Genomic DNA, 18955 nt, shown 5'->3' on the forward strand with positions numbered 1-18955 from the left:
ACCCACGGTCTTTCGAACTTGATATGTATTTTTTTTCCATTCCTATTAAAATATATTAAGGAAAACTCAACATTTGAAAGGTACAAATATAATAATGTGGACATTTAAAAGCATGATTAGAAATTGGTTGAAATGGTAATTGTGTTAGAATAATAGCAAGAGGTTATGGTTTCAAATCTTGTTGCAAGCTAATTTTACTTTTGTTAATCGACATGACTTATGTACACATTGAACAATTCATTTTTTTCTATATAATTTTCTAGATAGACAGTTAGCTTTCATATTTGAAAAGACTATCTCAATTCTATAGTACTATATCTTTTTGTTTAAAAGGAAAAAAAGAAAAGATTTATCTAAATTAAACAAGATAGAACTATAGAAGTTCAATTGACATCTTGGGTCGGATTTCCTTACCCATTTCCTATCCTTAAGTCGACCCTCGGCTAAACTTGCTTTCGTTACATACCAAAAAGAAAGATATTGAAATTGTTGGCACTTTTTTTCGGGTTTTTCACCATATACCTCTGAATTTTTTTTTGCACCGTATACCCTTTCACTTTTCCAAATTTATCATATACCCCTCATTTTTCGAAAAATACATCAAACTACCTTTTGACTAACGGTGTTAGCTAGACTTCCGTTTGTCATTAGGCCCTAATCCTCTCCTAATCCTAATCTAATACCTTAACCCTAACCACCCCAAACCACCCCTGCCCCACTCCAGCCTTCCCTCCCCCTCATCACCACCACCACCCTCGAAGCCCCCCTTCCCCACCTACAGTCGATGCCCCTCCCCTTCCCCCGCTAACCCCTCTCCCCTTCCCTCCCCCGTTCACCCCCTTCCCCCGCAGTCCCCTAACCTCCATCCACTTCTCTCGCAACACAACATCCCTCTAAACGATTGGAGCTTAAAGACAAACGGTTTAGGCGAACCAGACTGTGGGAACGAGCGAGGGAGGACCAACGACTGTGGAGACGAACGAAGGAGGAGCAACGAGAGAAGGGAGAGTAGTGCGCGAGGGAGAAAGGCGAAGCAGTAGGGGGAAAAGCTACGCGACTGTGGACGGGTTTCGATGGAGGCTGCCGGCAGTGAGGGAGTTGGTGTCGCGACTGCTGTGCGAGGGTGCAGCGAGAGCATGGGGTAGGGGATGCGTTTTTGCCCGGGGGGGGGGTGCTAGGGTCGGAGTGGTGGGGAAGGGTTGTTGGGTTGGTGAAGCGGTGGGGGGAAAAGGGAAAGGGGTGGTTAGGTTTAGGAAATTAGATTACGGAGTTAGAGTTGGGGTTTGACTTAGATTTGGACTAGCTAATTAAGGTTAGGGGGATTAGGGGGTTAATGAATAACGAAGATTAACGTTGTCAGTCATTAAGGGCAAGTTGATGTATTTTTTGAAAAGTAAAGGGTATATGGTGAATTTAGAAACATGCGAGGTATACGGTGCAAAAATTTTTTTGTCAAGGATATAGTAAAAAAAACCATTTTTTTTTAAGTTGATAGGATGAAGGACCCTACTGAACTGGCCTCGCACATGTATAACCAGTCAAATTTGCAGTAAGAAAAAACTCGCCCTAAAGTGCGTGCCCCTAGTGAAGTTTATCTTATCTTATTTGATCTTATCTTATCTATCTTATAAGATCGTTTATTGTGTGTGTCTAACATCTTATTTTATCTTATCTATCTGATCTTTATATAAGATCTTATTTTTTCTGATATAAGCTAAAATAAGTTCACAACAGATACTAAGACTAAGGTAAGAGTTTTTCCAAGTAACCAAGTACTCCCCCGTATTTTTTATATTAGTTTTTCCACTTGATTTTTTAAATGTGAAATATATTTTGTTACATTTGTCTCTATGTGTACTTTCAAAAAATTCATTTTTCCTTAAATTATTAGCACTTAGGGGGCGTTTGGTTCACAAAGGGGAAAGGGTAAGGGTTTAAGAAACGGAAACAAGGAGAATGGAAAGGCAAACCCTTAGATTTACTATGTTGTTTGTTTAAGACATCTAAGGAAAACCTTATTATATCACCATCTCTCCTCCTCCACCAGCACCACCACCCCACTTTTACTTCAAAATAAAATCACTTTGTAGCCACCCCATCCCTTCTTTCGGCGGCCCCTCCCCCACCACCGTCATCTCCTTTCAACGGCGCCTCCCTCACCGCCTTCTTCTTTTGGCGTTGCTGCCCCCACCCCCTTCTCCTTCCTTCGGTGTTGTTGTTGCTGCTGCCCCCACCCCCTTCTCCTTCGGCGTTTGATTTTGGTTTAGGGTAGTGGGTGGGTTTTCGGGTTTGGTAGTGGTAGTGGGTTTTCGAGAATATGGATGGCTTTTTGGATGCGGTGGTGGTGTTTTGGGGTGCGGTGGTGGTGTTTTGGGGTGCGGTGGTGGTGTTTTCGGGAATGGGGGTGGGTTTTCGAGTGCGGTGGTGGTGTTTTCGGGTTTGGGGGTGGGTGAAGCTCCGGCAGGTGGTTGGCGTGGGGCCATTGTCGGCGGTGGGCGTGGTTTTGGTGGTGAGGGTGGCGATGAGAGGTGGTGTCGGTGGCTGGGATAGTGGGGCGGTGGTTGGGGTGGTGGTTTAGTGGTTGGGATGGTTGTTCTAGTGGTTGGGTGGTGGTCAATCATTAGTCAAAGTGACCATGGAGTAGAGGAGAGAAAGGGTAAGTGAAACCTTGGGGGGGGGGGGGGGGTAATGGAAGTAGAGGAGTTTGGGGGAAAGGGAAGGGTAAAGGGAATGATTAAAATGTGCTAACAAACAACAAGTAAGGGAATCAACCTATTTGTTTCCCTTACCCTTTCCTAAAAACCTCAAACCAATCGCCCCCTTACATAAGATATTAATGGCCTAATGTGAGAGCTAGAGATCGCAAAAGTATAAATGGAAAAATCCACCTTACACTAGTGAAAAAAAGCTCTTTTGTTATTACATCACAAATAATGCTACGTTTTTTTTAAAAAACGGAGCATTTGAAATAAAAAAATTGAAAATTGAAAGAGTATTATAAAAAATATTATTGTGGGTATTTAGTTGAAGGTTTAGGGATGTGATACTATGAAAATGGAAGGTTGTTTGGATGTTGTAGCTTGGGTAAAAATGAAAACTTCATTCTCCAAAAAATCTGGAATTTCATATCCACACACACCTTATGGATTAAGGTCCCCATATACCCCCTTAGTAATGAACCGTTAATCCATGAGTGAACAAACAACTAGAAAAGGAGTTCCAATCATCTATATATGCTTGTTAGGCTCTCATTTTCATACGTATTATTCTATTCCAATCATAAAAACCAAATGCCTCCCAAATAGAAACTATATACAATCTCTCTATTTTTAACTAATTGTTCAATTTGTATTTTTTGGTAGTGTCTATTTCACATGTTTGACAATTAGTATGCTAAATTACATTTTAAGTGAAACCTTATAAGAAGTTAATTGATATGGATTTCCTATGATGCATCACACCCTCAAAAGATAATGTTGCATTATGAATTTACAAAAATTATTAAAAGAGACGGTCTAATTTTAATACTCCCTCCGTCCCAAAATATAGTTCCCATTTCCCTTTTTTCATGGTAATTTATGCAAGTAGAATCTAAGAGGGGTATCAAAGATTTTTTGTTTATTTAAATAAATGTTGTATGGGAAAAGATGATTTTGAGAGAGAGAGAGTGGAGAATAATTGGTGAAAGAGCATTAATTGTAACATTTTGGTTGAATAAACAAAGGAAAAAACAAATTTCAAGAAGCAAATAAATGATGGGACACGGTTTTTCTAGACAAATTACGGAAAAATGTGAAACTAAATATGGAAATGGGAACTATATTTTGGGACACCCAAAATGAAAATGGGAACTATATTTTGGGACGGAGGGAGTATAAAAGTAGACCTATTCACTAAATGGATTAATCTAGTTACTGAAAGAAATTAATCTAGTCACTATTGAGTTTATTCTCTTTTTAATATTGGGTTTACCATTGCCTAATTTTAATTTAAAAATAGGCGGTCTCTTACAAGACAAGCTCATGAATTTATCTATTTGTTTCTCAATAAATATATGTATTACGTGCAACCTCATTTCAATCTTCTCATCAATAAACTCATATATGTATGATTAATTATAGTAATCTCGTTTATGCTAATTAACCCTCGCAATTCAACTTGCGTGGACCCGGTTCACATTAAAAATACTGTGCACCAGGCTCAGGCACGTGACCCGCTACAAACTACTCACTCCCACTTTCCAAAACCTGTGATTTTCTCTCTTCAATAATACAAAAATAATTGTTCAAAACAAACATACACTATATCATGTCAAAACACACTACATCGTGCAACACTATCATGCCAAAAAAAACACAGCAAAATGCTATATCATTTCAAAATACACTATATCATGTCGAAACAAATTAAACTATATCATATTCATATACACTATATCATGCAACACTATTATGGCAAAAAAACAGCAAAACAACATCATGTTTAAACACACTATGGGCCTGTTCTCTTCGGCATACAACAGCTGAACTGAATTGAATGGAAATAAACTGAACTGAACTGAATTGAACTGAGCTGAATTGAAATGAACTGAATTGAACTGAAATGAATAGTGAAATGAACTGAACTAAAATGAATAGTGAAATGTGAGAGTAAAAATATTGTCCAAAATTGAACTGAACAGAAAATAAGCTGGAGATAACATGTCCTATATCATTTAAAAATAAACTATATCATTTCAAAATACAAAAAAAAAAAATCTTCTTAACAACCTAGGGAAAAAAAAAATTAAAATTCTCATACAAGTACACTGACAAAAACTAAAGTTACTAGCAAGTATAGAAAAATAAAAATATATAATATATCCTTTAAAAAAAATATATATATAAAAAAAAATCTAAAAAGGGAGGATTTGAGTTGATCACGCAAAAATCTTAAAAATTCTCCTCTCTTTCTCTCTCCACAGTCCACACCTTAACTTTTATTTTTTTTACCCCCCTTCCCCCCGCCCCTCCCTCTCCCCTTCATATATTCTCCTTTCTCATCCCACAAAAAAATACTCCCTTCACTCACAACATCATCAAACTTAAAATCATACTCACTCCATCCCAAAAAAAAAAACACAAACATTTCCTTTCTTTTATTTTCCAAATGAGCCATTTCTCCTTAAATCTCCCTTCTTCAGATACACTTTGGTACACCCCAACTTCAATGGACCAACAACAACAACAACAACAACAACAATCTTATCATACCCATCAAAAATCCTTACCATTCTTTAATTACCATTCCTCTCTATCTCTCTCCTCATCACATGACGTCGAATCCGACAACAGCTCTTCTAATAATAACAACAACAATAATAACACCACCACAATAACCACCAATGTGGTTGACCGTTCCGAAACAACATCTTCAACTTCATCATTTGATAGAGAATACATGTTTGAAAAACCATTAACACCAAGCGATGTCGGAAAACTTAACCGTCTTGTTATCCCAAAACAACACGCAGAGAAATACTTCCCTCTCGCTAATAGTAACACCACATCAGATGCATCTGCCACCGTTGTCGGCGGCGATAAATCCGGTGGTGGTGGTGGAGGTGGTGGTGGGGTTTTGTTAGGGTTTGAAGATGAGTCTGGAAAGTGCTGGAAGTTTCGATACTCTTATTGGAATAGTAGTCAAAGTTATGTGTTGACTAAAGGTTGGAGTCGGTATGTTAAAGAGAAGAAACTTGATGCCGGTGATGTTGTTTTGTTTGACCGTCATCGGTTTGAGTCTGACCGTTTTTTTATTGGTTGGCGTCGACGTGGCTCCCCTCCGGTTCATAATCCCGGTCCACCTGCTCCGGTTCAATTTAATCATAATAATAATAATAATAATCATCAGAATTATGGTGTTGTGCAGTCTCAAGGGTTTAATGGTGGTCCCCATCATCATCAGATTGCTTCCTTTCCGTCTTACCGACCTGACTGTCTTCATGCAGGTAACCACCCTCCCAAATTTGGACTCGCTTCGTTGAAGTTGCGAAGTATAACTTTACATGAATTTGCATTATTCATGAAATTTTATCCGAGGAAATATAATTTTTTATTTGGTTGAATATTGGAAATTCTATTTTTTATGGAAATGTCTACTTACCTTAGGTGCTAACCAAACACCAACACATATATTTACTTATCAAGAATTCTAATTTGCAATACATTTTAAGGTTAATCAAACAAGCTCTAAGTAAAAAATATATTTATTTATTTTACCATTTAATAACTTCAATAAATGGGTAATATTAATTTGTTACAAAAAGTAAAAGGATTTTTATTTTATTTTTGTCTTAAAGCTTTCGTGTAAAAAATAAAAGTTTTGCGAATTCTGAAATAAGTGAAACACTGCTCTAAAAGAAATTCTCCGATTTCTTTTACTATTTTGTTTATTTTGGAGGGGAGGAAGTATTTTTTTAAATTAAGGATTTAATTAAAAAGAGGAGAGAGAAAATGTAGGGAGAAGAACCGAACAAGAAACCTATCGTCTCGCAGTTGTCAACTCATTATAAACTTAAGTGTTTCGCCTCCTTTTGTTTCTTGTTCCCTTGTTTTTGTTTCTTTTGTTTCCGTTTTTTTCCCAAGAAAATCTAAGATTTCTTTCCTTGAAAATATATATACTATGTCCAACAAATTCGTTTCACATCTAATTAGAAAAATAAATAAATAAATTCGTTTCACAACTTTTAATAAAATGGAAAACGCAATTTCATATGATTTTCTATAAATGTACGGTAACGCTCATTGGAGTGCGTGACTGACACCTTCCAATTACTTGGGAGAAAAATGTGCTTCATTTCAGCTTCTCAAGTGTCCTTTGGTTTCGCGCGTGATTGTCATGTGCCTATTTTTTCGAATAAAAATTCGCTTGTAAGAAATGTGTTCGGGTTGTATTGTCATGTGGTCCAACTGTATATACGAATATATCCGAGTAGTAGTGAGAAAATATTATTTTGGATCTCTATCTGAAAAGTTGCAAGTATGAGTCAAAATTATGACTAAACCTAAACTTAAGTCGGTCTAACTAATTTATATTGACAAGTATGTTAAAAGAAAAAACGAACAAGCACGTGGGATGACATAAAATAATCGATTAAATCGAGTTACACAATTATGAAATGATATTAAATGTTTATAAAGTTAGTTAAGCAATAAAATAATTAATACTAGTTGTTTAATGATGATTATGTAGGGACAGAAGTTAGGCAAAAAGGAAGGAAATCAGGGGGTGGTAATTCAAAAAGAGTGAGATTATTTGGGGTAAATTTGGAATGTCAAATAGAAGAAGAAGAGGAAGATATTGAGGAACCTCAAACATCAGATGGGTCATCTTTATCAAGCCAAGGTCAAGGTCAGGTTGGGTCAGGTTCAGGTTTCGGCGTAAATCCTGTCGCCTATAATTACTTTGACTACGTGGGTTATCCTCCTAACAACAATTACAACAATCACATGGTTAGTTGCTTTCTTTAATTATTTTGAGTTAAGTTTGTTTGTTAATTACTTGGAATCTTCCTTAATATGTATTTACCCAAATCCCTAATTATTTGCTCCCTCTAATGAGACAAAATCAAAATCGTATAGTTTAATGTACAGGTTACACTAATACTGTGCATTAGGGGATGTATTTCTGACTTGTTTATTGTATGAGTATTCTTAAGACTGATGTTGTGTCTTGCTGTCTTCATATATTATCTCTGCAAAGTCTACATAATATCTCTAGAAAACCGGGAGGTCAATAATAATAAGTGATATCATTTATGGTAACCCTCTAAATTTGACAGGTTTTCTAAATAACTTTATTATAGTATGATTTACAAGGAGATCTCTATGTTATTCTATATTATTTGATGCACCAATAAGCTTAATTTAATTCGTTAATAGAAATAAAAAGTCGGTTTGAAGATCAATCGGTAACGAGAGAGATCGGAATCCTTGAAGTGTTATTTAGAGTTTAGGGTTATTTTAAAGAGCAATATTTTAGGAAAATAAAAATCTTAAGCATTGGGTTATCTTTTATTATTCTATTAAAAATGTTACATTCTAAATCAATCAAGTCTTAGGTAATATCGTCTCACCTAAAAAAAATGTCACATTGTATATATGTAAATATTATCAAATTATTGTACCCGTTTTGTCTCAAAGTACATTACACATTTTGCTGTAGGCACATAGTGAAGGATTATTCGTATAATATCGTCGTTTAGATTTTTTTATGCAATTATAGATAGTATAAGGTAATATGATATCAAAGTTAAGTAATAGAGTAAAAATGAGTTGAAATGTGGTCTAATTAAATCAAAATGGACGTAGAAAGTATTATGATTGTAAGAAAGGATATTATATTTTGAAACCGATGAGTATATTACATCTAAATTTGAACATTTTATATAGTTATTTAGGATTTTTTTTGAACTTATTTTCATTTTATTTCAGTTAAGGGTCTATTCTCTTCGACATAAGACGACTGAATTGAATTGAACTGAACTGAAAATAAGTTGGGGAAAACAGACCCTAAATTCAGTATTTTTTACCGTTCAGTTTCCTAGTGAAAAAGAACGGAGCTGTATCTCAAATAATTGAGATGATTGATGCTTCATATAAAGATAAAAGTCATCTAATAATCATGGAGACAATAGTAAGAAATGCTAATATTGATATGATACTATATTGAGTATTAATTACAGACTAGTATTTCTGTGATTATAGTATAATAGTGTTAGGTGTACGTAAGAAATCCAAAATAACACCTGTTGTGCAGATAAGGAGTAAGGGTGTTTTGTGATTTTGTTGAAAATACGTGTACCTCGTGTTTTGGGGGGCATATGGAAGATTATGGCATGTTAATAATTAAGTAATCAGGTGGTTATGATATAATTAATACTGCAGAATATCTCTTTGATCACAGTGAAGTGCAGAAAGAGATAATAGTAGACTAGTAGTGTGGGTTGAAATTTAGGTCCCATTGAAAATGATAGACTTACATGCAACTAGTAATCTCCAACGTGAATACGTGATGGATTAGGACTATTATCATTAGCACGAGGTTTTGTCACTGTCTTGTTTTGCAGACCAAATTCTTTATTTTACTTGTCTTCTTTTTTTCAATATCAAACTTCTTGTTACACTGACTTTTACTCTCTAAGTCTATCATTACTATTTTTTAATAATATTTATGTAAGGTCCCGTTATTTTCGACTGATAGAAATTAAACTGAATTGAATTAAGAAAAATCGAACTGTTGAAAGTAACTGTAACTGAAATAAAATGAATCGATTTGAAATAATTATCAAGTTTTTAAAAATGTTCATTTAATGACGTAGAAGTTGGAGGAGATCTAGGCATTCAAAGACCTTTAGACGTCTGAAATTTCAACTTTGATGTGACGAAGTCTATTTTGTTAGTGTAGTTTTGTTTGTAATATAGTTTATTTTTATCTGATAACGCATAATTTTGTTACGTAGTCGAGATGTTAATGTTTAAAGATATGTGTCGTGGAGGTATCTTGGACTTGAGTAAGAGAGAAAAGAGAAAAAGAAGAGAATAGAATAAGATGGGCAGCTGAGTGGTGGGAAAAGAGGGGTCAAGGACGGTGAGCTATCACGTTGAACGAGGAGAATTTTGCAACAAATGTTTGAGAAAGGAGAGGCTTTCAAGTTTGAATACAACTAGTGCTAAAAGAAACCTGCAGACCAAAAGACTATTAAACCCAAAGAAAAATTGTAGTTTTATTTGTTGATGTATGTGTTATTGTTTTTGTTTTGGGAGGTTTTTTATGATGAATTTATGAGTCATTGGGTTGGACTTGAAAAAGTGTCAATTATATCTGCCGTGTATGAGTTTCCTACGTGATAGAATGGAATTAAGAAGAGGGAGAATTGGTGTCATTTTCAAAAGATGGGGGGAAAGTGGTCAGGATATGTGGGGCTTGGCCTCATTTTACAGGAGCATTGTTAGATTACAAGATTAGGATTGGATGGGAGTGGGGTTTCTTAGATAGGTGGGATAATTTTTAGAGATTTGGCTTTCCTTGTAGTACATTTTCCACCATGGATGTGGATGCTACATTTATTGTTGAGGTCTTGAGGAGGTGGATTGAATCAATAGGATGCGTGCGTTCTTTTTACTTGAATGTAGGTTGTGTTCTTTTAGAATGAGAGAAATTGAATTGAAATGAGAGAAGCTGAAATACAGAGAGTAACTGAATTGAATTAAACTGAAAATAAATCTAAAACAACCGGGTTTAATTCTATCGATCTTAATTTAATGAGGTATTATAACTTATTAACTTATTAAACATGAAATATATTTTTGTATGGTGAAAAACGAGAATGTTTTGTAATCCCTAAGTATTATCAATTGAAGTATAATTATTGAGTAATATTGTATGTAAAAGAATAGTATGGACTTTTACTAGTCGTAGGCTTGTATAAGTGTGGAGAATAATTGTGTTAATCTAATTAGGTAAATCCTAACATTTAATATGTATAGTGTTTACAATACAGGACTACGACTAGAAAAAGTCCATATATCCTTTTACATACAATATCATTCTAATAATAATCATAAACATTTTTTTTTTTTTTGCTTTTTTAGAGATATTAATGTATAAGAATGTAAATGAAGTTAAAAGGACAAATGGTAAAAAATAAAGTTTTAAGTGGACCAAATTGGAGTTGTTTCTGAGAAGTTACACTAGCATGACATCCCAGGTGATATTTTTGCATCAAGTTGTCATATTTCTAGATGATGGGCCTAATTATAATGACTTACTTCATTTCCCTTGGTGGAAGGAAATATATATAATACTAGTAAGATAAAAAAAAAAACTTTTGTTTAGTTGCAATTGAGGTGGGGAAATGAAGATTGGTTTTGTAAGCATGTGAAACTCCAAAGAATAAGGTGGTAGTGTTGACAATATATATTCACGCGTACCAATGGAAAGGTTTGGGTTACATAATCATGTGCCTCTTTGTACAGCTTAGCCATGGACCACGAATGTACATAGCTGGCCCCTAGTAGTCTACTATTTTGTGGGGTTTATTACATAATTAATGAAATACTACTTCTATATTTTTATATAAGAAGGTTTTATCAAGAGACAATATTTGGGTCGTAAATGTTTTCAGCAATTATATAGTTAAAGCTTACCGTTTGTTTGGTAAGAGGTTAAAAATGGTCGAAATGGTAATGTATTATAGTGTAAATTTATGTTCAAATACGTCGTTATTATCTGGTGTAATGCTATTTCATTCCAAGGTGATATTGAGTGGTAATAGAATTTTATAAAGAAAATTCATGTTTTGTGATAAAGTTTTATTTCTATGGTCATTGATGTGATAACTTTTTTACACATTTACATTGTAGTTCATTACTATTACCATTATTTATGACCATTAATCATACGTACAGTTAGTGTATAGGTTACTGAATGAATAAATTGTATAGCATCTTGGTCCTGGTGGTCCACTAGGCTACATCTGGGTAGGTTATACATGATTCCATACCTGTATTTTTCTTTGGGCTTGTTCTGTTGATATGTCACTTTAACACCTAATAAAAACACCATATTGCTCCCAACATCTTTGTACTTTTTGTGTGAATTTTCCACGCTTCTGCTTTATATGCAATCCTTTTCTCTTGGGAGTTTGCTAATTGTCTTATGAACCCTAATCTCCTGGTTAAGATACCTTATATAGATATTAGGTCTTTTTAGTTCGGATTCTCTATTTCGGGGTAAAAAATATTATACTCGTTCTTATATCTCTTTTTGATTCGATAAATCTTTGCTTGTGAACATATTTCACAAGAAAATTCAATCTAGTACTCTTTTTTTTCCTTGTAAATTTTTCAAGGATATAAGTATATAAGCTTGTTTGTTAAAGAAAAAGCTAGTGCTCTTCTTTTGGAATGGATTGTGATTGACATTATAATAGTCTATTAAGAATTCCCCATAATTTTACTGAAATCCCCTTTTATTTTTTTTTTGTATGTAGAGCTATAAAGGAGATTAGGGCAAATTATATAGAAAAAATTCAATCCCGAATCTTAGATTAATATTTTCTCCGTTTCGTTTTCACAAAAAATACCCTTTTGTTGCATTTAAAACGAAACGGAGGAAATATTTGAGTAATTAGTATACCAACTAACGCGCGGACATCAACTATATATAATGGGTGAATATTTTGATTGGGAATATACGAGTTTTATAATTATATACACAAATTGTTTTTATATTAGAAAATGTGATAATATTTCCCTAGACTGTTACTTCCCATAGAAAAGACTACATCATAGTTGAAATTTCACCAATGTGAGATGCACTAATTATTTTTCATGGACCAATAAGAATTTGTTTGGCACATGCATGACTTTATATGTTTGAAAATTAAGAGTGGTGAATATCCTTACAAGTGGTGTATTAACTTGAAATTTGATTCCTTGATTTGATCTGCTACAACTTTTGGAAAGACAAAATGTTATGCTTCACTCTGTTGATATACCATTAAAAATTTCCACAAATAAATATGCGTAACAATATAGTTTATTCATTTGTAATTTACTCTTTTACCCTAAACACTAATAATTGCACGATGTGGGTGTAACAGGACATGAATTTCCCACAAGATGTCAACCAAATGAGAAATCGGCTAAGATAAGATTTACAAGGATGTGACATGTGCCCTCTATTTGAACTTTGAAGCAACTTGCATGAGGTCAAAGTTTACACAAGTAAAATCCAAAATACAATAAAAATTTGGAGGATATCATAAGAAAGAAGAAGAAGAAATGTTTTTTTACTGTTACATCTGTTTTTTTGGAAGGTAAAAAAAGGAGAGAAAATCCCTAAAATTGAGGCATATTCTCTCCTTATAACATGCATGTTGATGTTATAATACGTTCTCCGTAACAAAAAGAACGCAACAATTGAGTGTTATTTGTCAGGTATAAAATATCCGATGGTTGTATTCTTTACTTACGGAGAAAGTACTATAAATCTTTAGTATAACAACAAGAAGAAGAAGATGAAGAGTGTCTCAAAAACCAAAGGAATGGAGGAGATTTTGACAACACAAGTGAAGAAGAAGGTATGGCATTTGAAAAGTGGGTCCCATTTTTATGACAAAGAAAATGGCAACTGCTATGTGCTAAGTACAAATTGCCCATTTCAAACACGTGGCATTTTGGGTTACTATCTTCCAATTTATCCATTGCCTGAAGAAGTGAAGATTTTTCTACTCAGGGAGGATAATAAAGAAAAAAGAAAAAAAAAATATATTTGAGGCTAACCTTATCTAGTGAGAATTCTAAGTTTACTTGTAGATTTATTTTGGTCTTGTTTAATTTTTTTTTTTCATGCTTTATTTTTTTTTTTATTAAAAAGGTTATGATATTTCTTGGAAAGATTTAAGAATTGTTGAAATGAATATTTGCAAGAAGGAACTTTTGTGTAAATAGGTGTATTGTTTGGGTTACTACTTACTACTATGATGATAGTAATGATTGTCATGTGTTTTACTCAACGATATGGATGCACTTTTAGTTTGGGTTGTAATGATTAGACGTTGGTAAAGAACGTAACCATAATGAACTCGTAATTGTGTTTATCTTACTAGTTAATACGCCACTTAACATTGCTTAAATTAGTCTATACGTCCTTTCAATAAGAAAAATCTATGTTAGTGATTAGTTACGAAAATAAGCAAAAGATTTATTTGGTTTTCTATTACAAGAGATTTAGTATATGTTGTTAGGAACGATAAGTAGGGATGGGATGGTAACGAGTTAGATTTGAAACGAAGTATTATATAATCCGATTTCGACCCTATAAGAAGTTGGATTTTAAATTCGAGTCCGACTACGATATCCGACTCCGAAAATTCGAATCCGATTCGATTTCAAAGTCGGACATCCGACTCCGACTTTGATCCGACTTAAAATCCGAGCATCTGACTCCGAACTCGATCTGACTTATTTTTCTGCCCATTTTTTATAAATAGAATAGTCTTCTATTATACAATAGTCTAATCATTACATTTTATTCTAATAATCATATGGAAATCTTATATATTATAAATAATCTAAATATTAAAACAATCATTTCTTCAATGGGAAAATTATATATAATATAATTTGCTGAAAGTCAAAGTCAGGTTATACATAAATAATACATTAACATAAACAGGAAAAAAGGATTGGTTGACTCAAAGTCGGAGTAGGATTCGAATGTCGGATTATTTTTTGAGATCCGACTCCGACCATCCTCCGACTCGGAGTCGGACTTTTTAAACAGAGTCGTAGTCGAATTACTTTTTTGTGGGAATCGACTCGAATTTTTTCCTTCGAGTCAGAGTGGACTTGGGTCGGATTTGGACTGGGTTGCCATCTTTAACGACAAGTAGTAGGGCCAGTTAGGTGGATATTATTCTATAGTTTCCCCAAATGAAGTAGATAAGGGTATGATGGGTCATTCATAGAAAGTGCTTTGGTATGGAATTGAGATTGTTCAGGTTGATACTTATATTTTCAAAAATGTTTTGGGTGGAATGAGTTTACAATAATTTATTGTGCATCTAATAAATTTACTTTGTCACATAAAAATTAATCCTATAATAAAAAAGATCAACTATAAGTATATGAAAACTGAACATGTATATATTAGAAAATTGGCTGAGTATATCATATAAAAACTATATATATAAAAGGTGACTTTATCATACAAAAGTTATCTATTTCAAAACAAAGACGGACTACTATATCAAATGAAATCTGATTATTTCATATGGTTTTCGGTCCATAATAACTCAATCCATTTAAGTTTTTTGCTATGTTATATGTCTTACCTTATTTGTTTATTGTAAAATGAATTTTCTCTTTTATTGGGTCATGAATTGTTTCTTAAGAGAAGATGTGTATAGGTATATATAAACTAACGATTTAGATGGGGGGTCATCACTAATAGGCGTCATAAGCTGTTGGTTATTTTTGCATAGCGACGAGGAAACTTGCTTCATGCTTGTTTCGTTGTGCATGTCATATATGAGTTCATAGACCTTCAAGAAGTATGTAACTCTAGGTATTTATGTAGTTTTTTTTGGCGAAATAAGGGATGCATTAATTAAATCAAAGTGTCAAGCAACTCCATAGAGTCAGGCCTAGGGCCTGTTCGGCAAAAGTAGCTGTAAGAGTAGTTGTTGGCTGTTCGAGTAGCTGTTAGCAGTGTGCTAGTAGCTGTCAGCTTTTAACTATGAAAGTAGCTGTTTAAAATATATGTGTTTGGTAAAAGTAGATGTAGAGATTGTCATTATAATATTAATTTCAATAACATAAATAATTATCGTACGATATTATGAACATGCACAATGCGTTACTTTCTTTTTATACTAGATAAATTTTATTCAATGTTTATATTAAGATCAAAATGATTAAACTTTATTAGCTTATTCAATGTCAAGAAAGTTATACTTTATCCAGCCCAAGATCTAGATACATCAGAGAACAAAATTATACAACTACTAATTACACATACAATCACCACAATATAGGTATCAAATTTAGCTTCTCAATACAACTAAACAAGTATAATAATTCATGGAATCCACTCTAGGTCTCTCACATGTTTTTAAAATGAAACTCATCATGTAACATGCCATAAAGTAGAAGGGCTCAAGATACTTAAGTCTAATGGTAAGCTAAAAATGCCAGGCATGCATTTCTCCTCATCTTTCGCCTATTTCTCTTCCCCTCTCTCTCAGTTCCTTTAGAGGCACCATTAACAACCTGCAACCACCATGTCATCTCCTTCGTTAATAGCTGAAACGGCTGCCTCAACCACCACCACAACCAGAACCTCCGCTGCCGACCTGCCGGGCTGCCGTTGACGAATTCGAGAAGTTTTGAAGCAGACATGACCGCTTAAACACCTTCAGTTCATATTGGTGATGATGTTCGATTAAAAATAATTATTGCAAGAAAAATATGGATATTCCTCAACATTCATTGAACTGTGCTAGATTTCGATGGAGGCAGAGCAAGAATGAAGATGAGATTAGGAATTTTTTGTAATTTTTCAAAAAAAAAAAAAGAAAAAAAAGAAAAAAAAAGAGAACGCTACTTTTCCTCTTCCAACGCTATAAATTATGACGTTTGCCAAAAGCTATCTAAACACTACTTCAAACTCTAACCACTACTCCAAACTCTATCATGCCAAACACTCAATTAGTGTTTTGACTTAGTCAAAACACTAAAAGCTAGTGCAAAAGCTGTTGCCGAACAGGGCCCTAGTGTTATCACTATTACATTCCTCCAAATAAGTTTCTCCACAATAGATAGGTGGATGAATGAAAAAACTAGCTATGCTATTACATATTTGGGAATCTTCATGCTCCATACAATACTTTGCCATTTGGTCTGCAAGTTTGTTGTCCTGTCGCCTGCAATGTCGAATCTTGAAACCTTCAAACTTCCCTACTAACTCCCTGCATTTACATAGAATATCAGTATAAATGTTAGTTTGGGTTACTTCTTGGGCAATGAGTTGCACTGCCTTCATACAATTGGAAAAGAGAACCAGTTTTTTAAAACCATGATGTAGGGCAAGTGTTAGGCCTTCCCGAATCCCCTGGAGTTCAGCCCCTAAAGGATCCCTCGCAAAAGTTGTTTTTGTGAACCCTAGAATCCAAACCCCTTCTTTCGTTCTTAACACCCCCCCGAGGCCACAAGTCCGAGCTATGCCCTTGAAAGCGGCGTCCACATTTAGCATGGTCCATGTATTGGGTGTATGGTCGGGTGGTCGATATGAGTGATTACTATCTTGATTTGACTCTAGCCTACGGGTTGCTTGGAGGAAGTCTTTTGCGTTTCTCCACGCCTGAGCCACTACCTCCTCAGGAGTATGCGCATTCTTTGTGGGGTTAAAGATAACATGGTTTCTACTTTTCCAAATTTCAAAGCAAAGGAACGGGAAATATATAGGCCATTCAATGTTCCTAAAGACGCTCTTATGATTGATGTTTCCGTGTATCCAATTATTCAAGTCAAGGTCAGGTGAAGGTGTGAAAAAGGATGTGGATGCTAGTGCCCATATTCTTTGGGTGGCTGGGCATTGTCTCAGTATATGGTCAGTATCCTCAACATCGTGCGGACATCTCGGGCACTGAGCTTCATGGGAAATGTGTCTATCTCTGAGCATTTTATTGTGAGGAAGGCGATCTTGGCACACAAGCCATAGAATGACTTGGACTTTTGGGCTTGTATTGATTTTCCATATCCCCCCTAAAACATCCCTGCTACTACTAGTGAATTGGGCTTGGTACGCTAGAGCTAGGGAGAACCCTTCAGGTTGTAAGTATATTTGGGCTCTAATATCACTTTGGTCTTCGTGGTTAGGGGGATTAAGATTCAAAATACGACTCACTATGTGGTCCGGTAAGGTCACGGTCAAGGCCTCTAAATTCCAAGCTCCCCTCCCAATCACGTCACAAACTTTATACTTCTGTTCATAATGATGTAGAGGTCCTTCCACATGACTCCGAATACTTCCTATTCCTAGCCAATCATCATCCCAAAAATCTATAGTTTTCCCATTACCCATGATCCACTGACTGTTCTGTACTAGGAGGTCCCACCCTTTACCTACACTTTGCCAAATTGGTGACCCCTTCGCAAATGATGTAACGTATTCCCTATGAATGTACTTGGAGGTTATACACTTTTGTGCTAGACTATCTGGCCCCTGGGATAGTTTCCACCCTAGTTTTGCCATGTACGCTTTGTTCATCAAAGTTTGGTTGCGTATACCCAGGCCACCCATTGTTTTAGGCATGAAAGTTTTCTCTATTCCTACCAGATGAATTCTTTTTTGATTTTCTACGTCCCCCCACAAGAAGTTATTGCATACTTTATCTAGGTCTTTCAGGGTTGCCGCTGGGAGGGCCATGGCTTGCATATAATATGCTGGAATTGTTGAAAGAGTGGAGGAAATGAGGCATAGCCTACCTGCTCTTGACAGGTACTTCGTCTTCCAGTTTGCAAGTTTCCCTTTTACTTTGTCAACGACAAACTGAACTTGGTTCTTTGAGGGTCTCCTATGGGACAAGGGTAATCCCAGGTATGTACCTAAATTTTCATTCTCCTCTATGTTCAGGGTTTGCTGGAACAGAGTCCTTTGCTCCGTGGATGTATTCGGGGAAAAAATAAGTCTACTCTTGGCTTCGTTGATTTTTTGTCCCGAAACCTGACAAAATTTTTCCAGGATGTCTCTGACTGTGAAAGTGGTTGATTCATCTACCCTCCCAAATATCAAAAGGTCATCCGCGAACATTAGGTGTGACACCGGGACTTTGTCTTTTCCTACCCAAAAAGGAGTCCAAGTCTTATCTATCGTTGCTTGTGTGATCATATGGGATAGGGTTTCTAGGCAGATATTAAACAAGTATGGGGACATCGGATCCCCCTGTCTCAGCCCCCTTGTATGGTTGAACGCATCAGTCTTTTGCCCATTTATGAGAATTGATGATGAGGCTTGCGTTATACAGCTCATGATGAATTTAATGGACGAGTCGTTGAGGTCAAGATTTTGAAGACAGGTTCTAGCGAAATTCCATTCAATCCTATCATACGCCTTTTCTAAGTCAATTTTTAGCGCAAACCACCCCGTTTTCCCCTTCTTCTTTTTCATTGAGTGGAGGATTTCAGTGGCAACTACAATGTTTACGTCAGGCCCTCTTCCCTTGATGAAGCTATTTTGGTTTGGTGAAATCCAGTAGGGAATCAAGGGTTTTAGTCGATTCACTACGACCTTTATTGCCAATTTGTACAAGCTGTTGCACAGACTAATGGGCCTTAGGTGTTTGACCGTATCAGGGGGATTTTGTTTGGGAATTAGACAAATAACTGCTTGACACATTTCCTGGGGAACC

General features: G+C 35.3%; 1 protein-coding gene across 1 annotated transcript; it reads left to right on the forward strand.

Moving 5' to 3' along the window:
* Nucleotides 1–4821: 4821 nt before the first annotated feature.
* LOC104898284 (B3 domain-containing protein At2g36080) lies at nucleotides 4822–13478 on the forward strand. Its single transcript, XM_010685338.4, has 3 exons — nucleotides 4822–5986; nucleotides 7231–7490; nucleotides 12644–13478. The coding sequence occupies exons 1-3, from the start codon at nucleotides 5149–5151 to the stop codon at nucleotides 12692–12694; spliced, it is 1149 nt and encodes a 382-aa protein (XP_010683640.2). The 5' UTR covers nucleotides 4822–5148; the 3' UTR covers nucleotides 12695–13478.
* Nucleotides 13479–18955: the final 5477 nt, after the last annotated feature.

Source organism: Beta vulgaris, chromosome 7 (assembly GCF_026745355.1).
Source record: "Beta vulgaris subsp. vulgaris cultivar EL10 chromosome 7, EL10.2, whole genome shotgun sequence".
NCBI classification, from domain to species: Eukaryota; Viridiplantae; Streptophyta; class Magnoliopsida; order Caryophyllales; family Amaranthaceae; genus Beta; species Beta vulgaris.